This window comes from Parasteatoda tepidariorum, chromosome 4 (assembly GCF_982258835.1).
Source record: "Parasteatoda tepidariorum strain Cologne lab strain chromosome 4, Ptep-v5.0, whole genome shotgun sequence".
In the NCBI taxonomy this organism is placed as follows: domain Eukaryota; kingdom Metazoa; phylum Arthropoda; class Arachnida; order Araneae; family Theridiidae; genus Parasteatoda; species Parasteatoda tepidariorum.
The window spans coordinates 12174588-12194258 of NC_141758.1; the positions used below are offsets into that span (position 1 = coordinate 12174588).

Consider the following 19671-nt stretch of genomic DNA (forward strand, 5'->3'; position numbering starts at 1 on the left):
TGTGGAAAATTTGAAGTGATGAGCCTGCGAAGTGGAAGGGACCGGAGTGTGCTCCTTTTTAGCCCTTGTTAAGGCTGTCTTTCAATAATATGCTATTTTTATAACTGCCTTCAGTTTGCCACACGACAGTTGAGTCAAGTTCAGCCTATCTAACACCAGCGCTGTCTAGCCATATTTTGAAAATGGCGCAAGATGTCATTATATAAAAAAGCCACAGTTTTGTGAAACTGGAAAACGTTTGAGTCTAGTTTTTAAATATTTAATAACTTACTCTAATGCTGCATTACCTGGGCTCATAAAAATTTGCAATAACTGAGAATAAGGCATAGATTTTGATACTTTTCATCTAGGTGGAAAATTGTCACCAAATTGGCGATTTTTTAAATAAATGTTTAATAATTTTTGAAATATTTAAGTTATTTGTCCGTTCTAAATCCCAGATAATTCTTTACGGCAAGATAATGTACATAGTTAAAAATCATTACTTTACTTCAAGTATAAGGCACTTAAACTGTGTCTTTTTTATTTTCCTTGTCGACGAAGCTTCGAAAAACGTAAAACTGTTCTATCATAAAATACTCGACTTTGCGTGTAAATCGTCGAGCTACAAAAACAGGGGAGCAATCCCCTCCCGCAAACGATCAAAACTATGATGGCATGTCTTCAGATGATCTTCAGAGATGTTTCCGAGGCTGTCATCAATAACCCAAATGGCAGCTCTAGTGTGACGTAAATAATGTACTATTACTATGGTATATTTTTTTAAAAAATATCGTTTTATCATCATTATTTTTCTTAAACAAATACAGTGACACGAATTTTGTGATTTTTAAGAGATGGTGACTAAATGAATGAAATGACGATATTAAAGTAGAGTAATACAGGTAAATACCGTTGTAATACTTTTAAAATTAGTTATTTCAGACTGGGTATATGGCGTCGCAAAGGACTAAAACCTAAATAATTTATTTCCTTAAATTTCTTTGCAACTTTTTTTTTAAAAAACAAAATTGGAAGTGAATGAATAACATCATACATTAGTTTAAAATATTAATGATCACTACGCTTTTTTCTTTTTTTAAGAGATGCCCATTTTATGAAAACTCAAAGCAGGGATGCCAACTGCTCCGCTTTCTGTTTAAGTTTTAATAAAGTGGTTGGAAATTATACAGAGATGTCAACTTGCTCCGGACAGCGAATAAATATTTTCAACTGTTAGTTTATAATCCTTGGTTTAATAAATTCAATTTAGTAGATTTTTATCAACCACTATTTCTAAATAATTCGTAAGCTTATATATTTCACCACCGTATGTTACTTTTGTAAAGCTATACCCTTTAAGAAGGTAATCAAAAATAGTCAAATGTAAGCGAAATTTACTTTGTAAAGCTATACCGCGTTTTATTTAGTTATTTCGGAACAGTCGGCATCCCTGATTATATGTATTGTAAATTTCGTTAAAGAAAGATGGTTACGCCTACTTTTTAATAGAGTAAATAGATGAATTAACGTTGCATTTCATATTATAATTTTTGATATTTAGTGGTGAAAACATTACTTAAATTGAAAAATACTAAACTAAAAGTAACTTAAATTTCGCTACCACTCAAAAATACTATTTTACAAAGCGTAGCAAGTTGGCATCTCTGACTCAAAGTTGTCAGATTTTAAACGACAAAGTGGTAAAGTAAAAAAAAAGGATTTTTTTTAGTATTAACATTACTTATCTACCATTAATAATTAATTTTAAATTAAGACAAATATCACTGATGTTACAGAGATGCCAACTTGCTTCGGACAGCAAATAAATATTATCGAGTGGTAGTTTATTAATTGTGTTTCTTTGTTTAATAAACACAATTCTTTAGATTGTTATCTACCACTATTTCTAAGTAACTCGTAGGCTTATATATTCACCACTTTATAAAGTTAAGTCATGTTAAACCTGTTAAAAAGCAAGCAAAATTAGTCAAATATTAGCAAATTTTAAATTGTAGTTATTTACCGTTTTTAAAATTATTTTGGAGCGTCCGGAGCAGTTGGCATCTCTGATGTTATCTTTAAAATATGAGATTTATTGAATTGTTCATATTTAGATCTAAAACAATGACTAATGCTTAACCCATCAGAAAATTCCAGTTTGTTTTTAGCTCATCCGATACGTTTGTCGTTGATTGTCTTAAGTGACCTTCCTCATGCTTCAAACTATATGTATACCTAATTTCATCGATTTCGGTTGGATGGTTTAACCGTAAAGAATAATGAAGGGCATATGCACAGACAAACATTCACTTTTATATTTATAGATTTCCAAAATTGCTTATGCGTTGCATTTTGTTTCTTGTTTAGAGAGAGAAGGATAGGGGATCTCATATATCGTATATGTTCCGTATTCCTTTTGCGGCTGGGAGTGTCTTCAGTGCCAGCATGCTGGATACTTTGCTCTATCAGGTAAGATTTAACTTTCAATTAATTGAATCGATATTTATTGCTTGATGGCCTTATTTGAATCGTTGTCCAACCAACTTAAAATAAGATACGATTGACTTATATATTCATTTTCGTGTTTATGCAAGACACTTCTGTCTTTTTTTTTTTCTATAACTTGTACACAGTCAAGCTTATTTTTGCAGACAACAATGGACAATGTAGATCAAATTAGAAATTAATAATGCATTCATTATTCTTTACGGCTTTGTAGCTCAAAATGAACAAAAGTGCAAAGGTTTTAAAAAGGCCTTATTTAAATGATACTTTCAAGTACTTTTTTTTTCTATAACTTGTACACAGTCAAGCTTATTTTTGCAGACAACAATGGACAATGTAGATCAAATTAGAAATTAATAATGCATTCATTATTCTTTACGGCTTTGTAGCTCAAAATGAACAAAAGTGCAAAGGTTTTAAAAAGGCCTTATTTAAATGATACTTTCAAGTACTTTTTTTTTCTAAAACTTGCACACAGTCAAGCTTATTTTTGCAGACAACAATGGACAATGTAGATCAAATTAGAAATTAATAATGCATTCATTATTCTTTACGGCTTTGTAGCTCAAAATGAACAAAAGTGCAAAGGTTTTAAAAAGGCCTTATTTAAATGATACTTTCAAGTACTTTTTTTTTCTATAACTTGTACACAGTCAAGCTTATTTTTGCAGACAACAATGGACAATGTAGATCAAATTAGAAATTAATAATGCATTCATTATTCTTTATGGCTTTGTAGCTCAAAATGAACAAAAGTGCAAAGGTTTTAAAAAGGCCTTATTTAAATGATACTTTCAAGTACTTTTTTTTTCTATAACTTGTACACAGTCAAGCTTATTTTTGCAGACAACAATGGACAATGTAGATCAAATTAGAAATTAATAATGCATTCATCATTCTTTACGGCTTTGTAGCTCAAAATGAACAAAAGTGCAAAGGTTTTAAAAAGGCCTTAATTAAATGATACTTTCAAGTACTTTTTTTTTCTATAACTTGTACACAGTCAAGCTTATTTTTGCAGACAACAATGGACAATGTAGATCAAATTAGAAATTAATAATGCATTCATTATTCTTTACGGCTTTGTAGCTCAAAATGAACAAAAGTGCAAAGGTTTTAAAAAGGCCTTATTTAAATGATACTTTCAAGTACTTTTTTTTTCTATAACTTGTACACAGTCAAGCTTATTTTTGCAGACAACAATGGACAATGTAGATCAAATTAGAAATTAATAATGCATTCATTATTCTTTACGGCTTTGTAGCTCAAAATGAACAAAAGTGCAAAGGTTTTAAAAAGGCCTTAATTAAATGATACTTTCAAGTACTTTTTTTTTTCTATAACTTGTACACAGTCAAGCTTATTTTTGCAGACAACAATGGACAATGTAGATCAAATTATAAATTAATAATGCATTCATTATTCTTTACGGCTTTGTAGCTCAAAATGAACAAAAGTGCAAAGGTTTTAAAAAGGCCTTATTTAAATGATACTTTCAAGTACTTTTTTTTCGAAAAAGAACTTGAAAGTATTATTTCTAATAATATATTATTGTTATAAAAATATTTATCTAAATAGCCTCGGAACTCGGATTCGCACATTGTACAATCTGAGATTGTGAAGCCAGTGTTTTATGTGTTGCACTAATATTTGTGCTGTAATAGAGCACTGAAAATTTTTGTACTTTCTGAAAGATTCTACCAATAAATTTTTGGTGCCTTAAGGACTGTTTTATTCATTCCCAATCCATACGAACCCTTATGCTCGCTACAATATCACAGAAAAAAAAAAACAATTTATATATTTTATAATGAATATAATATTAATACAATAAACAAAATGATGTGAATATTTTGCTTCTCTCATATTATCTATACGAATATTCAATGTTGTGAAGATTTGTTGCACTCTATTGGTAGAATTAGTATTATTACAATTTCATGTTTATATTACCCCTGTTTCTTAAATGTCATATTCTATTCTTTTTTATATTCATCACAAAACATAGATTGATACAATTGAGCGACTATAAGTAATTACTTTTCTCAAAGCAGTGGCAACTCTCAGATTCTCAAATCTCTATTTAACAATCCGAAGGATTAGTTCACATTTTTACATACTAATATTTAAGCTCACATTCAAATTATTTTGAATAATTTCATTAATCATATTTATTGTAAGATGATCTAGGTTTGAATCCAAGCAATGGCTCTGTTCATATACCCCAACGCTGACGTAAAATATCCTCAGTGGTAGACGGATCATAGGTTTGAGTCCTCTTGCCACCGGGCTGACCATTGGAGGTTTTCGTGGCTTTTCTCTCTATGAAACACAAACACTAGTTAGTTTCATCAGAAATACTCCTCGAAGGCTAGTTTGGTTCAATGCTTTATCCAAGAGTTTTCTTGGTTGTGCTCAATATTGCAAGGACGTTAAACATCGGTAGTCGTAAACCTAAAAATGGGTCGGCTGTTTAACGCTGGTTATAAATTTAAAATAAAACATATTTACTTTACCAATGAGGTACCACACCAATGGATTAGCCAATGAGGTACCACACACAAGCGTGCCGTCTCTTGCTGGCATCCAAGTAAATCTGATCCAAAAAATGTTTAAGTGTGATACTAAATCCGAGCCTTAAGATTTATACGTCATGCAAGTCAACGTGATTAGATCCACCCACGTGTTTAACTGTGAAAATCCCGAATAAGGTAAAAAGAATTTTCTAAACACTAAGCATCTTTGTCAATACTTAACAACATAATATTTAGATCTTATCAAAACAAAAGTTATAATTATTGATTTGCAATATAGGACGTAAAAAAAATGTAAGAAGCTTTTAAAAACTAAGACTTATATATTAAAGCACATTGTTGCATTTTAATAAACAAAGAAACATTTTAATGAACGAACATGCAGTCTGATAGGCTTTCATAAGGAAATACACATAATATTGACTATAAGTTACTTTTTTAAGTGATAATAAAACAAATTATTTGGTAGTTATAAATTGTATTTTTTTTTTGTAATTTATTTATAAATTACGTAGTTTTATAAATCAGTTGCAAATTACTCTTTTAAATTTTAATGTTTTAAATTTTATGTTACAGGCTTTTGTGAAAGATTATATGATCACGTTCGTCCGACTTCTACTGGGTGTAGATCAAGCTCCTGGCTCCGGATTTTTATCTTCTGTGAGTATATCACAGTATTTTTCTCAGCATAAGTTAAAAAGTTGTCTTTGAGAGCTTCAAAATAGATTTTGTATGCTCTCGGTGACCTAAATTAAGAGAACACTAATTCTACAAAGATAAACAAAAAATAATATTTAATACTTATAAAAAAAATTATCAATGATTTTTTCCCTCAACGTTTATTACAAAATACAATTTCCTAAATCTTCAAACCTGTCTCAATGTTTTGCTATTTTACTAAGTTAATGACGGCTAATTTATTGCAAATTTAAAAAAAAAATTTTTTATTAGTATCTTAAGCTTAAATAGTATTTTAAAAACTACGGGAAAAAAATAACTCGTAACTTTTTCACTCCATAAAATATTTTATTTTTTTAAATTTTCAGATCCGAATCACTAAAGATGACCTTTGGATCAAGACATATGGTCGATTATACCAAAAACTCTCTTCCACAACTTATGAAATTCCTATTGGAGTCTACAGGACTCAAAAATCTACACTGGCAGAAACTACTTCAGTACGTTGCTTTCATTACCATATCTCCTTCAACAATTAAAATAATTTATTAGTGTTTGTGTATTTAGGCTAGCAATAGTCTTTTCTTATTGACAATAACAAATTGCTATACATAACATAAGTATTTATAAGGCAGTATTTATAAAAGTAGTATATATTTTGCCTAAAGAAAAGTACTAAATTTCAAGCGTATAAATAGAAGTAATATTATGTATTTTTAATTTTTACTTTCGTTTCTTGTCACAAAAGTTTAAGTATTGACATGTATGGTCTACTCAGACTACATGTAGCATTCCAAACTTTCCAAATATTTTCATTAATTAAGGTAAAGAGTGAGGTTTATATACAGAATTATAAATGTGTCTGTGGTAGAGATAAACAGGTAACTATTGTTCAAACTATTACTAATCTTTTGAACAGTAATAGTCTTCAGCAAACCTTGTTGAGATTATAAATTGTATATAAACCTCATTCTTTACTGTAATGTTCACAAATTACAGCAAAGAATGAGGTTTATACACAGAATTGTGAATATTTCTGCAAGAGATAAAGAAATGACTGCACTTTAAACTGCTATTAATCGTTTGAATAGTTGTAGTCTTGATTTACAGCAAACCTTGTTGAGACTATAAATTGTAGTAAGTGATTACTAGGTCGTCGTGTGTAGTCTAAAGTGACTAATGCTATAGGAAGTTGAAAATTAATATAATTTCATTAGTGCCATGACTGGAAAACTGTGAGTTGTGAGACAAGTTTGATATTTTTGCGCTTCGTGAGTGGCTTGTGTACAAGCACAGTTTGAAGCAGTGGTTGCCGTTAGTATTTTAAAATCCTCATTCAGGATATAGATCCGTCCAGTGCTGTAAACTGTAACTGATGACTGTTTAAGAAATTTTTTTTCATTCCAGATGTCACTCGATCTGATGGATGATGAAGATCAAATCGCTATTCGGACAGATGTGGAACGACAAGAAATTGGAAATCTGGTGCGAAATAGGATGAAAGATCTCTGTTTACCGACAGAAGACTACGGTAGGACTATTTTCATTCTTTACATTAATTACTTGATGAAACTATAAATAAAATCAAAAACAGTTTTAAAAAAATGGAAATAGCTGATTCCAATGATCTTTCTATTTTCAAGAAAACGCGTATACGTCATAAAAATGCCTATTTTTTTTATTCAAGAAAATTATGTAAACAGCTGTGTGTACAATAAATGTATTAATTTTTAGTGTTTGAATATATATATATATATATATATATATATATATATATATATATATATATATACACTGACTGAGCAAAACTCATGGGATACCCACCTAATATCTGGTCGGGCCCCCTCTGACCCTGCGGAGTGCAACGATACGGCGTGGAAGTGAGTCTGCAAGGCTCTGGAACACGTCTGGAGGTAATTGGCACCACACATCCTGACGAGCGGCAGCCAATTGTGGCCTGTTCGTGGGTTAAGGATTCAATGCCCTGAGCCTGACGTCGGGGGCATCCCAGATATGTTCAATACGGTTCATATCAGGACTTCGAGGTGGCCAATTCAGTCGTTGGATCTCACCTGCATGCTCGTCGAACCAGGCACGGACGATATTGGCGCAATGTGGGGCTGCGTTGTCATCTTGAAACATAGCAATGTCATCAGGGTGCTGAAACATGACAAAAGGGTGGGGATAGTCTCCAAGCAGCTGAAGATACCTCTGACCAGTCAATGTGGCATCCAGAACGACCAGGGGGCCCATTCCATGCCACGAAAATGCACCCCACACCATGGCTGATAGGCCACCGGCCTGTACTGTGCCACGATCCATCGCTTCATGCGGTGTGAGCCACACACGGTGCCTCCCATCTGCATGGAACAGTTGATAACGTGATTCGTCAGACCACATCACGTTACGCCACTATTGCAGTGTCCACCCGTGGTGATTGGTGGCAAATGCAAGCCGAATTGTCCGATGACGCTGGGTTAGCAGTGGCACACGTGTGGGGCGACGGCTCTCATACCCGAGAACACGTATGTTCCGACGGATTGTCCACTGGGACACGTCTCTATCACGGCCAGTGTTGAATTTTGTCGTGATTTGTAGCACATTTGCTCTCCAATCTTGAGTTTCCACTCGTCTCAGGTTTCGCCTGTCTCGGTCATTTAGGGCCTGTGGTCGCCAGGTATGGTGTCTGTTGTGGACTGTGACACCCTCATTCACCCATTCACGGTACACTCTCGACACGGTTGACCTTGGGAAGCCGAATTCCTTCACCACATCCGAAATGGAATGTCCCATGCGTCGGGCACCTACAATCATGCCGCGTTCGAATGCCGTCAACTCACGACGACGTTGCATTTTACCCGATCACTCACACAGCCACTTCAAGCAATGTCTAACACACAACTGAGACCGTCAAGGAGGCCACAAGGTGGCGTTGGTCACACGTGCTGTCCATCCACAAATCAGAGCCCTGCTATCCCATGAGTTTTGCTCAGTCAGTGTATATATGGGGACGGCATGAGTGGTCGTCTTAAATAAAAGACACTGTTCTTTAACAAAAACATATATTAAAGACTAAATTTACATAAACACGGACGATTAACAATCACATAAATAACAGAAGATAATAAATGAGTAAGAGTTCGTCTTGCGATCATAATTCCTCTTTGGAGTCCATATCCGTCTGTTTCGGTTCGTTCTCAACCGCGCTCTAATGTCTTAGGGAAATTTCCATTGCTTCCTAGTCGTGCACAGGGATCAGCTTGCGGCTTACATTGACTTGCGGAACTTCTAGCTTAAGGCGACTTCTAACTGACGGATCTAAGAACTGAGATCAGGTTACAGCTTTGTGTATATATATAACGTCGTTGCCGAGTGGAAGGATTAAAACAGGTCATAGGTCGGGAAGGAGGGTACAAAATTTATTTATTAATTATTAGACAAGAGCAGTCATGAGATTGAGTGAAAGTGTACACGAAAAGTTGCGCTCCTTGGTTATATGTTAGGGAAAATCTTGCAAAGTAAAATCCGTAAAATGTCTTAATTTAGGGAAAGAGGGAAATCTTAGTAGTTGCTATTGGTTTATGAAATAGATCGAATGTTTCCCACGCAGAGCAAAGGGAAAAATGTCCTGCTCTTAATTAAATGCATACTTGAGCCAAAAATAGATTTAAGAACAGGATGAGGCTTTTAAAAGTGTGAGAAAGTATTTCGTTTAGAATGATTAATTAGGATGAAGTTTTATAAAAGAAACTAACATAAAAAGATTAATTGAAGCTTTTTATGTTACATCCCCCTTCGCCAAAAATGTTTAGTTAGAATCCCAAAATTTTGAAATTATCCATTTGCAAAATCTTCCCTATGGTAGAAGTACAAATAATATAACCAAATTTGTAATGGTAACAATATATAAAAGTAATATAAATTTTAAAACATTTACATATGTTCTCATTGTAAAAAATTTAACACAATCAAAAATCTGCAGTAGCATTATCAGCAATTTTAAAATTTTCATTTTCAACAGTTTTTTTTTTTTTTACTTAACAGTTTTTTTCAGTTTCAAAAGTCTTTTGTTTAAAGATCACGACACAGCTTTTTCACGATAAGAATTCTTCATAATAATACAATTTAAGTTAACTCTTCAATCATGATGACAAAAATTTATAAACATTTGTTAAAAATGTGTAATTTAAAATGTAAAACACAAAAAACATTTTTACAGGAAAAATTTCAATCTGGAATTAGACTTGAGTATTGTTTACCTTGTTTGAAAAAAAAATGACACAGTGGTTGTTATTGTCAAGTCCAAGATTTCAGTTCTGTCTTTATTTCACTTTATTTATTATTTACCTTACATATTTATCACTTTAGTAGCAAAATATCCGGAAATTTTTTTTCTTTATGTCCAAAATTTGCCTTCTATAACATTTTTTCTTTTCTTTTTCTCTCTTATTTTTCTTTCTACCTTCTTTTATTTTACTTTTCTTTCTACTTTCTTTATATTTATTTATTTGTACTTTTATTTTCTTTCTTGGTATTTTTGTTGCAATCATTAACCTGGATTTCAGGAGAAATGTGTAAAGACAAGTTGCTTTTATAATCCGAAAAAGTGATCAGTTTTCTCTGATTTTGCATTACAACTAGTTCAACACACTCTATCACAAATTGAAATCCAAAACAAAGCTTTCAAATTTAATATGGTATTAAGGTAAATCAGTTTTCAATTTTTGACTGATCTAGCTATTTTCCTTATTTTAATCTGAAGTGCAAGTTTGGTTAATTTGCAAATTACCTTTTCTTCTTTTTTTTTTTTTCATTTCTACCTTTCTTTTTGGACATAATTTTTTTTTCAAGAATTTTAGTTCGGATATTTTTTTAAAGTAATTTTTATGCAGAGATCTTAATTGATAATTTAATTTGTCGCAATTGTTATGAATTCAAATATTTTCATTTCTATTTTAAACGTGTTTTTGAAGTGAATTTGGTTACTATTACTTTTAAATTTTTGTTTGATTATTTTCCTATCTTTATGTTGTTTATCTATGGAAATGTCTGAGCAAGAGCTGAGCTATGAACAATTTACCAACGTTGAACTAAAGCATTAATGTCTGGTTTCACATTTCAATTCAAATTCTAAAAACAAATATTTTATTCATTTTTCCAAATTATTTGTGTGAGTTTTAACATTTCTTAATTTAATTTTTGCCACACCGTAATTGCATTCATATATTAAAATTGAATTTCAATAATTACTGCAGTTGCATTACGAAGAGAAAAAAAAATTTAAATGGCATTTTCATTTAAACACCAATCACTGTAAAACAAAAATATAATTTCTACTACTCAAAAAATCATAGAAGCTGTAACACATAAAACAATATGAAAATAATTTCTTGAAACACTTTTCAATCAAATAAATCAATTAACTGAAAATAAAAATTTAAAGAAATAAAAATTTCAACAGTAAATACTATCAATATATAAAAAGTAGTTTCACTTTGAAACATCAAATATGGGAAAAATTAAAATCATAATCATTTAAGAAATTGTTTTATGAGAATTGTAAAAAAAAATGAACTCAAAGGATACGTGAAAAAGTTCGAATTAGTCCAAGATATTTTGAAAACCACAACATTAGCGATGAAAGTGCGTTGAAATTCCGTGAACACAATTCCAAAAGCAAAGACGAGAGCTGCTAGGGAAAAAATTTGTTTCTTCGTTAAGATGAATCGTAAATTAACACCAATAGTGACGGAGAAATTGAAGCTTATTTTTCTTTTGAATGTCGAATATTTAAGTAGACCATCGTGGGTGTGAGAACAATTATTCATCGACGATAAGATCCAGCTCAGCACTTAAGAGTGGCAAAATCAACGCTTTCTCCAAGGGATAGGGTTTCAATAAAACATGTTAATTATCAAGAGTTCGATGCAGTTATTCTTTTTAGTCCAAGGAAGGAATTGAAGCTCAGCTTTCTAGTAGTCTCAGGAACGTAGACAAAATATGCAGCATAGACATCAGAGTTGTAGAAGAATTTGACTGCTTATTTATCAGCTGTTTCTTTGAATAAATGATTCGAAATTATTCCATATTTTTGATGTACCCTCTTCCGAAAATGATTTATTTATTTTCAAATGAGATATTTAATATCTTTAATGTACCATACGAACTGTACCCCTTCCCGACCGTTCAATCCTGTCGACTTATAACGTCGTTGCCGAGTGGAAGGATTAAAACAGGTCATAGGTCGGGAAGGAGGGTACAAAATTTATTTATTAATTATTAGACAAGAGCAGTCATGAGATTGAGTGAAAGTGTACACGAAAAGTTGCGCTCCTTGGTTATATGTTAGGGAAAATCTTGCAAAGTAAAATCCGTAAAATGTCTTAATTTAGGGAAAGAGGGAAATCTTAGTAGTTGCTATTGGTTTATGAAATAGATCGAATGTTTCCCACGCAGAGCAAAGGGAAAAATGTCCTGCTCTTAATTAAATGCATACTTGAGTCAAAAATAGATTTAAGAACAGGATGAGGCTTTTAAAAGTGTGAGAAAGTATTTCGTTTAGAATAATTAATTAGGATGAAGTTTTATAAAAGAAACTAACATAAAAAGATTAATTGAAGCTTTTTATGTTACATATATATATATATATATATATATATATATATATATATATATATATATATATATATATATATATATATAGTAAAATAATAAAAATCCGGGCACAAGAGAGGGATATATTAAAACCTTTTTAGTGCATTACTTTTGAACGCTCTTGCTCGGAAATATCACTGGCACGAGAAATAGGAAATTTTTATGAACCTCATAGTTAAAAACATATTTGAGAATGGTGTGTTACAGTTCTTCATAAATGCCATTTATTAGAAACAAACAGAATAGGAGTAAAATAACCTTTTTACATTTAAACGCTTTAACTTTTTAGGTATTTCAATATTTTAGACAGTGCAAAGAGTTAAAATTCCTGACAGTGACATAATATGTTTTTATTATTTTCTTAGACGAGTGTTCTGAGAAAAGAAACAGTTTATCCTATGTTATGATAAATCCAAGCTGTGATCTTCCATTAGAAGAAGGCGATGTTATGTAAGTATAAATTGTTTGAATAAAGTATGTAATGCAATTTGACAGTGCTTTTCAAATTATTAAAAGAAATATCATACTTCCTAGTTTAATTTTTATTATGTATTTTAATTCAAGTTGTCCAACCCTTGTATGTTATGGTAATATTTTCGCTTTCTTATAAATTTTAGCTGAATTTTAACACATAAGCACAAAAATATTTTAATCTGTGATCAGTTTTTGCACTAACCATCATGTAATGTAATCTTACTGCTATTTTGTGCATATAATTTGTACAAAGGTCTAATTTTAAATTCTTTTTTGTGGTTGATTTATTCCACATGTTGTTCTGTATGGTTGTGCAGTTTTAATTTTAAAAGCATAGTAAAGCATTTATGCATCTATGATCTTTACTGTGATTGATTCTTGTTATAGCCAGAGAAAAAACAAAGTAAGCGTATCAATGTCTTATAGAATTAGAGTAAATTAACGAACGAGTAAAAATGTGAATCATTGAATTGGCGTTCTAGTGAAAGGAGGAATCTCTGAATCGGTGAAGCTGTGAGTTCAAGTATTAATTAATCAAATAATTAATGAAGCGGAGTATCAATGAATTACAATTTCATTGAATGTAATGATTAATAAGCCGACTTATTCATAAAGCATTAAATTGCCTTATTAATGAATGTAAGAATCAATAAACCGGCTGATTAAAGAATCTGTTAAGGGGCGAATCAAGGACTAATGAATCAGTGGATCCGGAATCTAATTTCTTTATAATTAAATATGTTTTTTTTTTTGTTAATTTTTCAATATTTTTTTGCGTTTTCTTATCCAAGATTCCAGCTATTGAGTTTACGAATCTAAAAGATAAATTGCGTGAAAAACCAGAAAGTGAAGTTTTATTAAGAAATTGTCTAATTACTTCGTTTTAAAATCGCTGTAGTTTTATTAAACGGTCAGATCGTATAATTGTTTGCATGTTAGCAACATAAATACTGTCATTTGTTTTTAAAATATGGTAAATAAAGTACTAAAACTTAAGTAACGAGATAAATTTGAGGCCTACATATTTTAATACAAAACGTTATCCAGTTTTCACATAATTTTTAGTCGCTTTTGCCATTTTCTTATTAGTGAGTTAAATATGCATTATAAAAACCGAATAGTTTCTCTGTGCATTTTTTTTATACTATCTTTCCAGATAATTAAAAATTTACACATGTTTTGTTCTACTCAAATAATTATTTTATCCTAATTATTTACTTTTGTCAGTTTCGTCATTCGACCCAGTCCCATCTGGAGTAAAAAAGTTTTCTTAACAAGAGGTTCCATTCGAATAAAATCTCCCAACAAAAAGAAACGAGGCAGTAACAAGTCAACCCAAGAGGACAACCTTCCAGGTGCAGCCTCTGAAAACAGTGATGGCAGCGATGGCGACAAAGACGGAACTTTTGTCTGATAATAAGCCAAATTGCCATTCGATGCTATGTCAACAGGATCCAAGCCGATAGAACAACAAACCTGACTTAAAAGGCAAAATTCCTTTCGTGGAAAATGAAACAAAACGCTAACAAAGAGTTCCTTCAGGAAAATATTCCATGTTATTGTCGTATAATATTGTATATGAACGCTGCTACAGCTGCTGTACCTCTAGGACCAAAATGTTTCGAGATCTGATCAGACTTCCAATTCGACACAGCTCAACTTTTAAAACATATTATATTGGAGAGAAACAAGATAAGTAATGCAATGAAAGTATTATCACTTTTATGAGTCTTATCGTTTTTATATACATTTGATCACTGCACTCTTTTTCAAAACGTAAGAGTCCTTATCACTTTAGAGGAGATAAACTTAAATATTTCTTAAGGTATGCAGAATAAAATTGACCTAATTCATAGGAAAAATGGTACCTAATTTAATAAAATTAATTCAAACTATTCCTTTCAACTTGAAGAATTCATCAATTTTAGGGCCTCTTGAGATAAAGTCTTATTCCATAAATTCAAGCATAGTTGCTTACAATGAGGATTTATGGAAATTATTTTCTAACTTCAGTGAAACACGGAAAAAAATTAAGATGCATGCAGAAAATTTCGTATCCAGCAACCACACTAACAAATTCATGACGGATGGGATAGGGGTGCTTTGTTCAACCAGTTCTAGAGCACTGCTATGACTATGTCCTGAAATCAAACCAGCTGTTTAATTTTTTAATAAATTTAGTCGCTCTCTGCAGAAAATCTTCATTTAATTTAAATGCAAACCTGATATGTTTTTTTCTTAAAGGCATTTTTTCCATTAGTGCAAAATATGAATCCGGCAGTTAAACGGTAAAAGAACGTATTCCATGATTTGGAATCATTGTTGAAAGATCTACTTGTAGGTAAGGAATATAATAACAAGTAAGAACCATGATGAAATTTATGGTCGCAAATAAAATGCCCCAACATGTTCAAAAAACCAGACACTTTAATTTGTGAGATAGGTTACAAATAATAATTATTTATTACATATCAACGAGTTAACACGATTTAGTTTAAAATTATGTACTGGTTGCAACGACGTTAATGAGTGAGGTTAATGACGTAATTATTTGAAACGATGATGCATTAGCTGATAAACCTTTATGCGAAAGCAATTTTGAATATGTCATGTTGCACATTTGCATTGTGACCATACATTCCTATATGATTCTTCCCTGGTATCATATTTTTAAGCTACATGTAGATTTTTGAAGAATTCTGAAGCACTAACATATGCACAAAAAATGTTCTACTGCATATTCTAAAAGGAAATAAGAAGCTAATATGAAATATCTAAATAATATTCGTCAAATATTAGCAACTTTTTTTTATTGTTATAACACTATTCTGACTTATCGGAACAGAACTACGACCCTTATAATAAGATGAATTCTTCAGGATGAATTCTTCAGGGAAATACTATTTCAAAAACCCTATACCTTTTTTTAGAATTTTCGTAACACAATTTTGAAAATATAAAGTAATAAATCACATTAACATGACGCATATTACCAACAATTCTCCTTTTACCTGCCAAAGTATATCTAAACTTTTGCAAATCTCAAGCAAATAGAATAGAACTATCAACCTACAAATTTTTCTCGCGTTCTGCGAAACTCTAAGTAGGTATCAATCATAGAATCCATCACAATTAAACCTTGCTGCACATATAACGAAGGATTTGAATTTCATTTATATTTCAAACAAAAATGATTTTTATTGTAACTTATTTCTCATATTTTTTAAAAAGTTATAGTATCGATCTAAACATATCCAAATGTAAAAACTGCTTTTAGAATAACGTCTAAATTTCTGTTTAAATACGATTAATTAAAAAAAAATATGTTAAATGTTTAATTAAAAATATATCCGGAAAACGACTAAAAAGTAAAATTATTTTCCTCTCATAAATAAAAATATTATAATATAAGACAAACAAACAAATTCAAATAATATCTTACCAATATATTTTAAATAAAAGAATAAGAATGTGTATATGTATATCTGTGATTGTGTTTATATTAGAGATGGTATTCTGAAATTATATATCTTCGGATAATTTAAAATATGAAAATTTTCTAAATAATTCTGAATTATTCAGATCTTTATTTCTTTTAAGCTTAATTTTTAACTATTGATATGGGAAATATTGATATGGGATTATAATTGAATTTTATCTTGAATTTTTCTTTAAAAGAAGTAAATAATAATTAAGGACTAAAAGGAGAAAATAATCTCAATAATCCTCTCTGTAAATAGGCAACCTTGGTTGTAAGATATACGTTATGGTTGAATTTTTCAAATCATTTAAGAGCATAGTGGGAAAACCAGGTAAGTGACATTTTCAGATTGATATAATTAGGATAGGAACAAAAAAAGTGGAATGAACTATTTCATTTTAGATTTGTTAGAAGGTGGAAATAATAATTGTTTGCCTTATTTTATTTTTCGGTACTTAATTTGAAATAATAATAATGAAAACCTACTCATAACTAATGTTGATTAGTTATGTCAACATTAAAAGAAGACAGAGAAAACAATTTTGTTACAACAAAAATAATCCACATTGATATGACCACCTTATGCTGCTTTTCCTGACTGTTAAATATTTCTGAAAAATGTCACTTACCTGCTTCTTCCACTAAACTCTCCAATTATGTGCTATTACAGTGCTTTGCGTACGATAGTTGATATTTTTCCGATATGAAAGCAACCTGTATTTGCTGGAGAGAAGGTTTTGGAGCAAAATTAGACCACTGTACTAGTAATACTGACCACCGTACTAGTAGTACCATCATATTGTAGTGGGAACTTTATTGATGTAAGTGTATAACGTTTAGTTTAACCAAATAAAAAAAAGCATAAACTTAAAATTATAGAACATATACAATTCTTAATAATTTAATTAATTACATTTTAATAACAATAAATGCAAAAAGCAATAACATTTTAAAAAAACTGTAAATAAATCACCGAATCAATTAAATATTTTTTTTAAATTTTTATTTAAACATAGTACTATATCTGAAAGCTATAAAAAAGCGTGCCTTTCCTTATAATCACAGTAAATACTTATTACTATAAAAAATATTAATTTTTAAATAGTAGAGCCAAATAAATAGTGCTAAAAAGAGTATAGCTAACTTGGAAGGAAAATAATTATCTATACAGTTCTGAAATCTATGCATGAAAATTATTTTTATATATGAATGATTATTTGGGAGCTTTATATGGATAGAGGATAATTTACTTGCTTTTTAATGTATAAACTATAATATTAAACAAATTAGAACTCAAAATAAATCACTATTTTTTTGCTCAGGCAGTATTTGCACATGCATGTGTGCATATTCTAATGTGTACATATGTTTTGTACGTACATAAGTGCAAAAAAGTGGTGATGAATTGTTAGAAAAATGTTATGTCCGTACAGTAGATGTGTTACTTTACAAATGACCATTTTAAATAACTCTCTGCTCCTTTAAATTTTCTAGAGTGTAGAAAAAACTGATGTAAACAAATATTTCAGATATTCTACATATATATATTTATATTTGCTACCTTCATCTGTAAATAACCCTTACTATGTCTCTTGAATAATAATCACAGTTACAGTTATCATTGTATTGCACAACACTTTTGCTATTTTCTTCTATTTTAGATTAGCTTTCAATCGCTTCCGTAGAGAAAATATAGTAAGCAAATATTGTTTTAACTGTTTATATGTATTACAACAAAATGTTGTATAAAGCTTTTTATTAATATACTAATTAATACTTGCTATTTTTAATTGACAATATACATTATTTTCAGCACAATAAGGAATGAATTTTGTTGATTTATTTACTTGATTTTTAATTTTTACTATTAAAGTTATCATTACATCTTGTTTATATATATATATATTTTAAATTAGGAAAAAATGGTAAAAAGAAACCAAATCGTAAGTGTCATACTTATTGCTACTAGGTGTAGAAATTATTAAAAGCTGAAAACGTGTTGTTTCTGCGTCAATAATTGAAGAGAAAAAACTTATTATTTTAGACAAAACTCACAATGTTAGTTTAAAAAAATTGCCTATTGACCTTGATGAAATTGACCTATTTTAAAAAAAGAACATAACTCAAAATGAGCGTGCTGAAAATGAACATAACAAAGAATGCGTGTTTAAGAAAATAAACAACTTAAAATGCAAATTGAAACAATTTGCGTGAATCAAAATGCGCGTTGACGAAAATAAACTTTCTTTTCACCTAATTCCTTTTTTCAAAACTATTATAATGATCATTGTATGTTAAAAGAATTAAAAACTAATAAACTAAATGAACTCAAAATGTACTAATCAAACTAAAATAAAGCAAGATTTTTCCAATCGTAAAGCATGTCACAATTTTTTTTTTTTCATTTAACAAAACATTTAGTGTTCGATCCATTTTCTAAGACGCGCATTTAAGTCTTTGGTAATTTTTTTCAAAAACATATTTCAAACAAGTCTAATTTTTTAAACAGAATTCTTGAATTATGGAAATCACTTCAAGCGAGCATTTCAAACTGTGCCCATCTTCACAAACAAACATTTTGAGGTAAATTGAAAATAAAAAATTAATAAAAAAAACACCGATGTTACTCTTAACGAGAACTTTTGTATCTGTCGTCAATATGTTGTGTGAATTGTTTGCAAATCAATTACGTAACTAAGAATTTAAATTGATAAATATTACTGTAGTTAAGAAAAGTTATTAGAATTAAATTTCTCTTTATAAGAGTAGATTTATATGACATCTTATTCTTAAATATTTATGCTTTAAAAAATGAAATAAAAATCTATGCTTTAACGAAATCTGTAACACTAATATCAAAAGACTACTCAAAACATTTCAAATTATTATAATCACTTACTAACTATTTTCAAAATAAAAGTCATGTTTGAAAATGACTTATTGTTTTAGTGCCATTTAATTAAATTATGCCACATTAACCTTGTTGTAGTCAACACATAAATGTATTTAATTGCTGAGAGTAATCAATAAGTTTTAATTGTAAATTCAAGCTTTCAGTGACTCGAATCTTTTATTCTGAAGATTCGGAATAGATTAAAATGCTGCACATCCAATTAAAACCATTTTTGATTTATATCTGCAGCTATTTCCTTCTGACCTATGTCATTCTGACTATGTCATTCTGACTATGACCTATTACCTATGTCAGGGTCCGCGCTAAGCATTCCCCCCCCCCTCGCCAAAGGCGATAAAATTGTAAATTTAACTATTATAATTGTTTTTTTGACGAAAGTATTGGCAAATGATTTTTTCCACTGGAAAGAAATTAAAATTACATCAAAATGAATTTTTCGAAACATTGCA

At 30.3% G+C, this 19671-nt stretch overlaps 1 protein-coding gene across 1 annotated transcript in view; it reads left to right on the top strand.

The window, feature by feature from the left end:
- Window positions 1-15878, top strand: part of LOC107451644 (potassium channel subfamily T member 2-like) — a 388964-nt gene extending 373086 nt beyond the window's left edge. Inside the window, exons 25-30 of the mRNA XM_071181980.2 lie at window positions 2350-2451; window positions 5598-5681; window positions 6068-6199; window positions 7107-7230; window positions 12719-12803; window positions 14055-15878. Coding sequence (XP_071038081.2) covers window positions 2350-2451; window positions 5598-5681; window positions 6068-6199; window positions 7107-7230; window positions 12719-12803; window positions 14055-14241 — 714 coding nt within the window. The 3' untranslated portion in view covers window positions 14242-15878. The remainder of the gene's footprint in view (window positions 1-2349; window positions 2452-5597; window positions 5682-6067; window positions 6200-7106; window positions 7231-12718; window positions 12804-14054) is intronic.
- Window positions 15879-19671: the final 3793 nt, after the last annotated feature.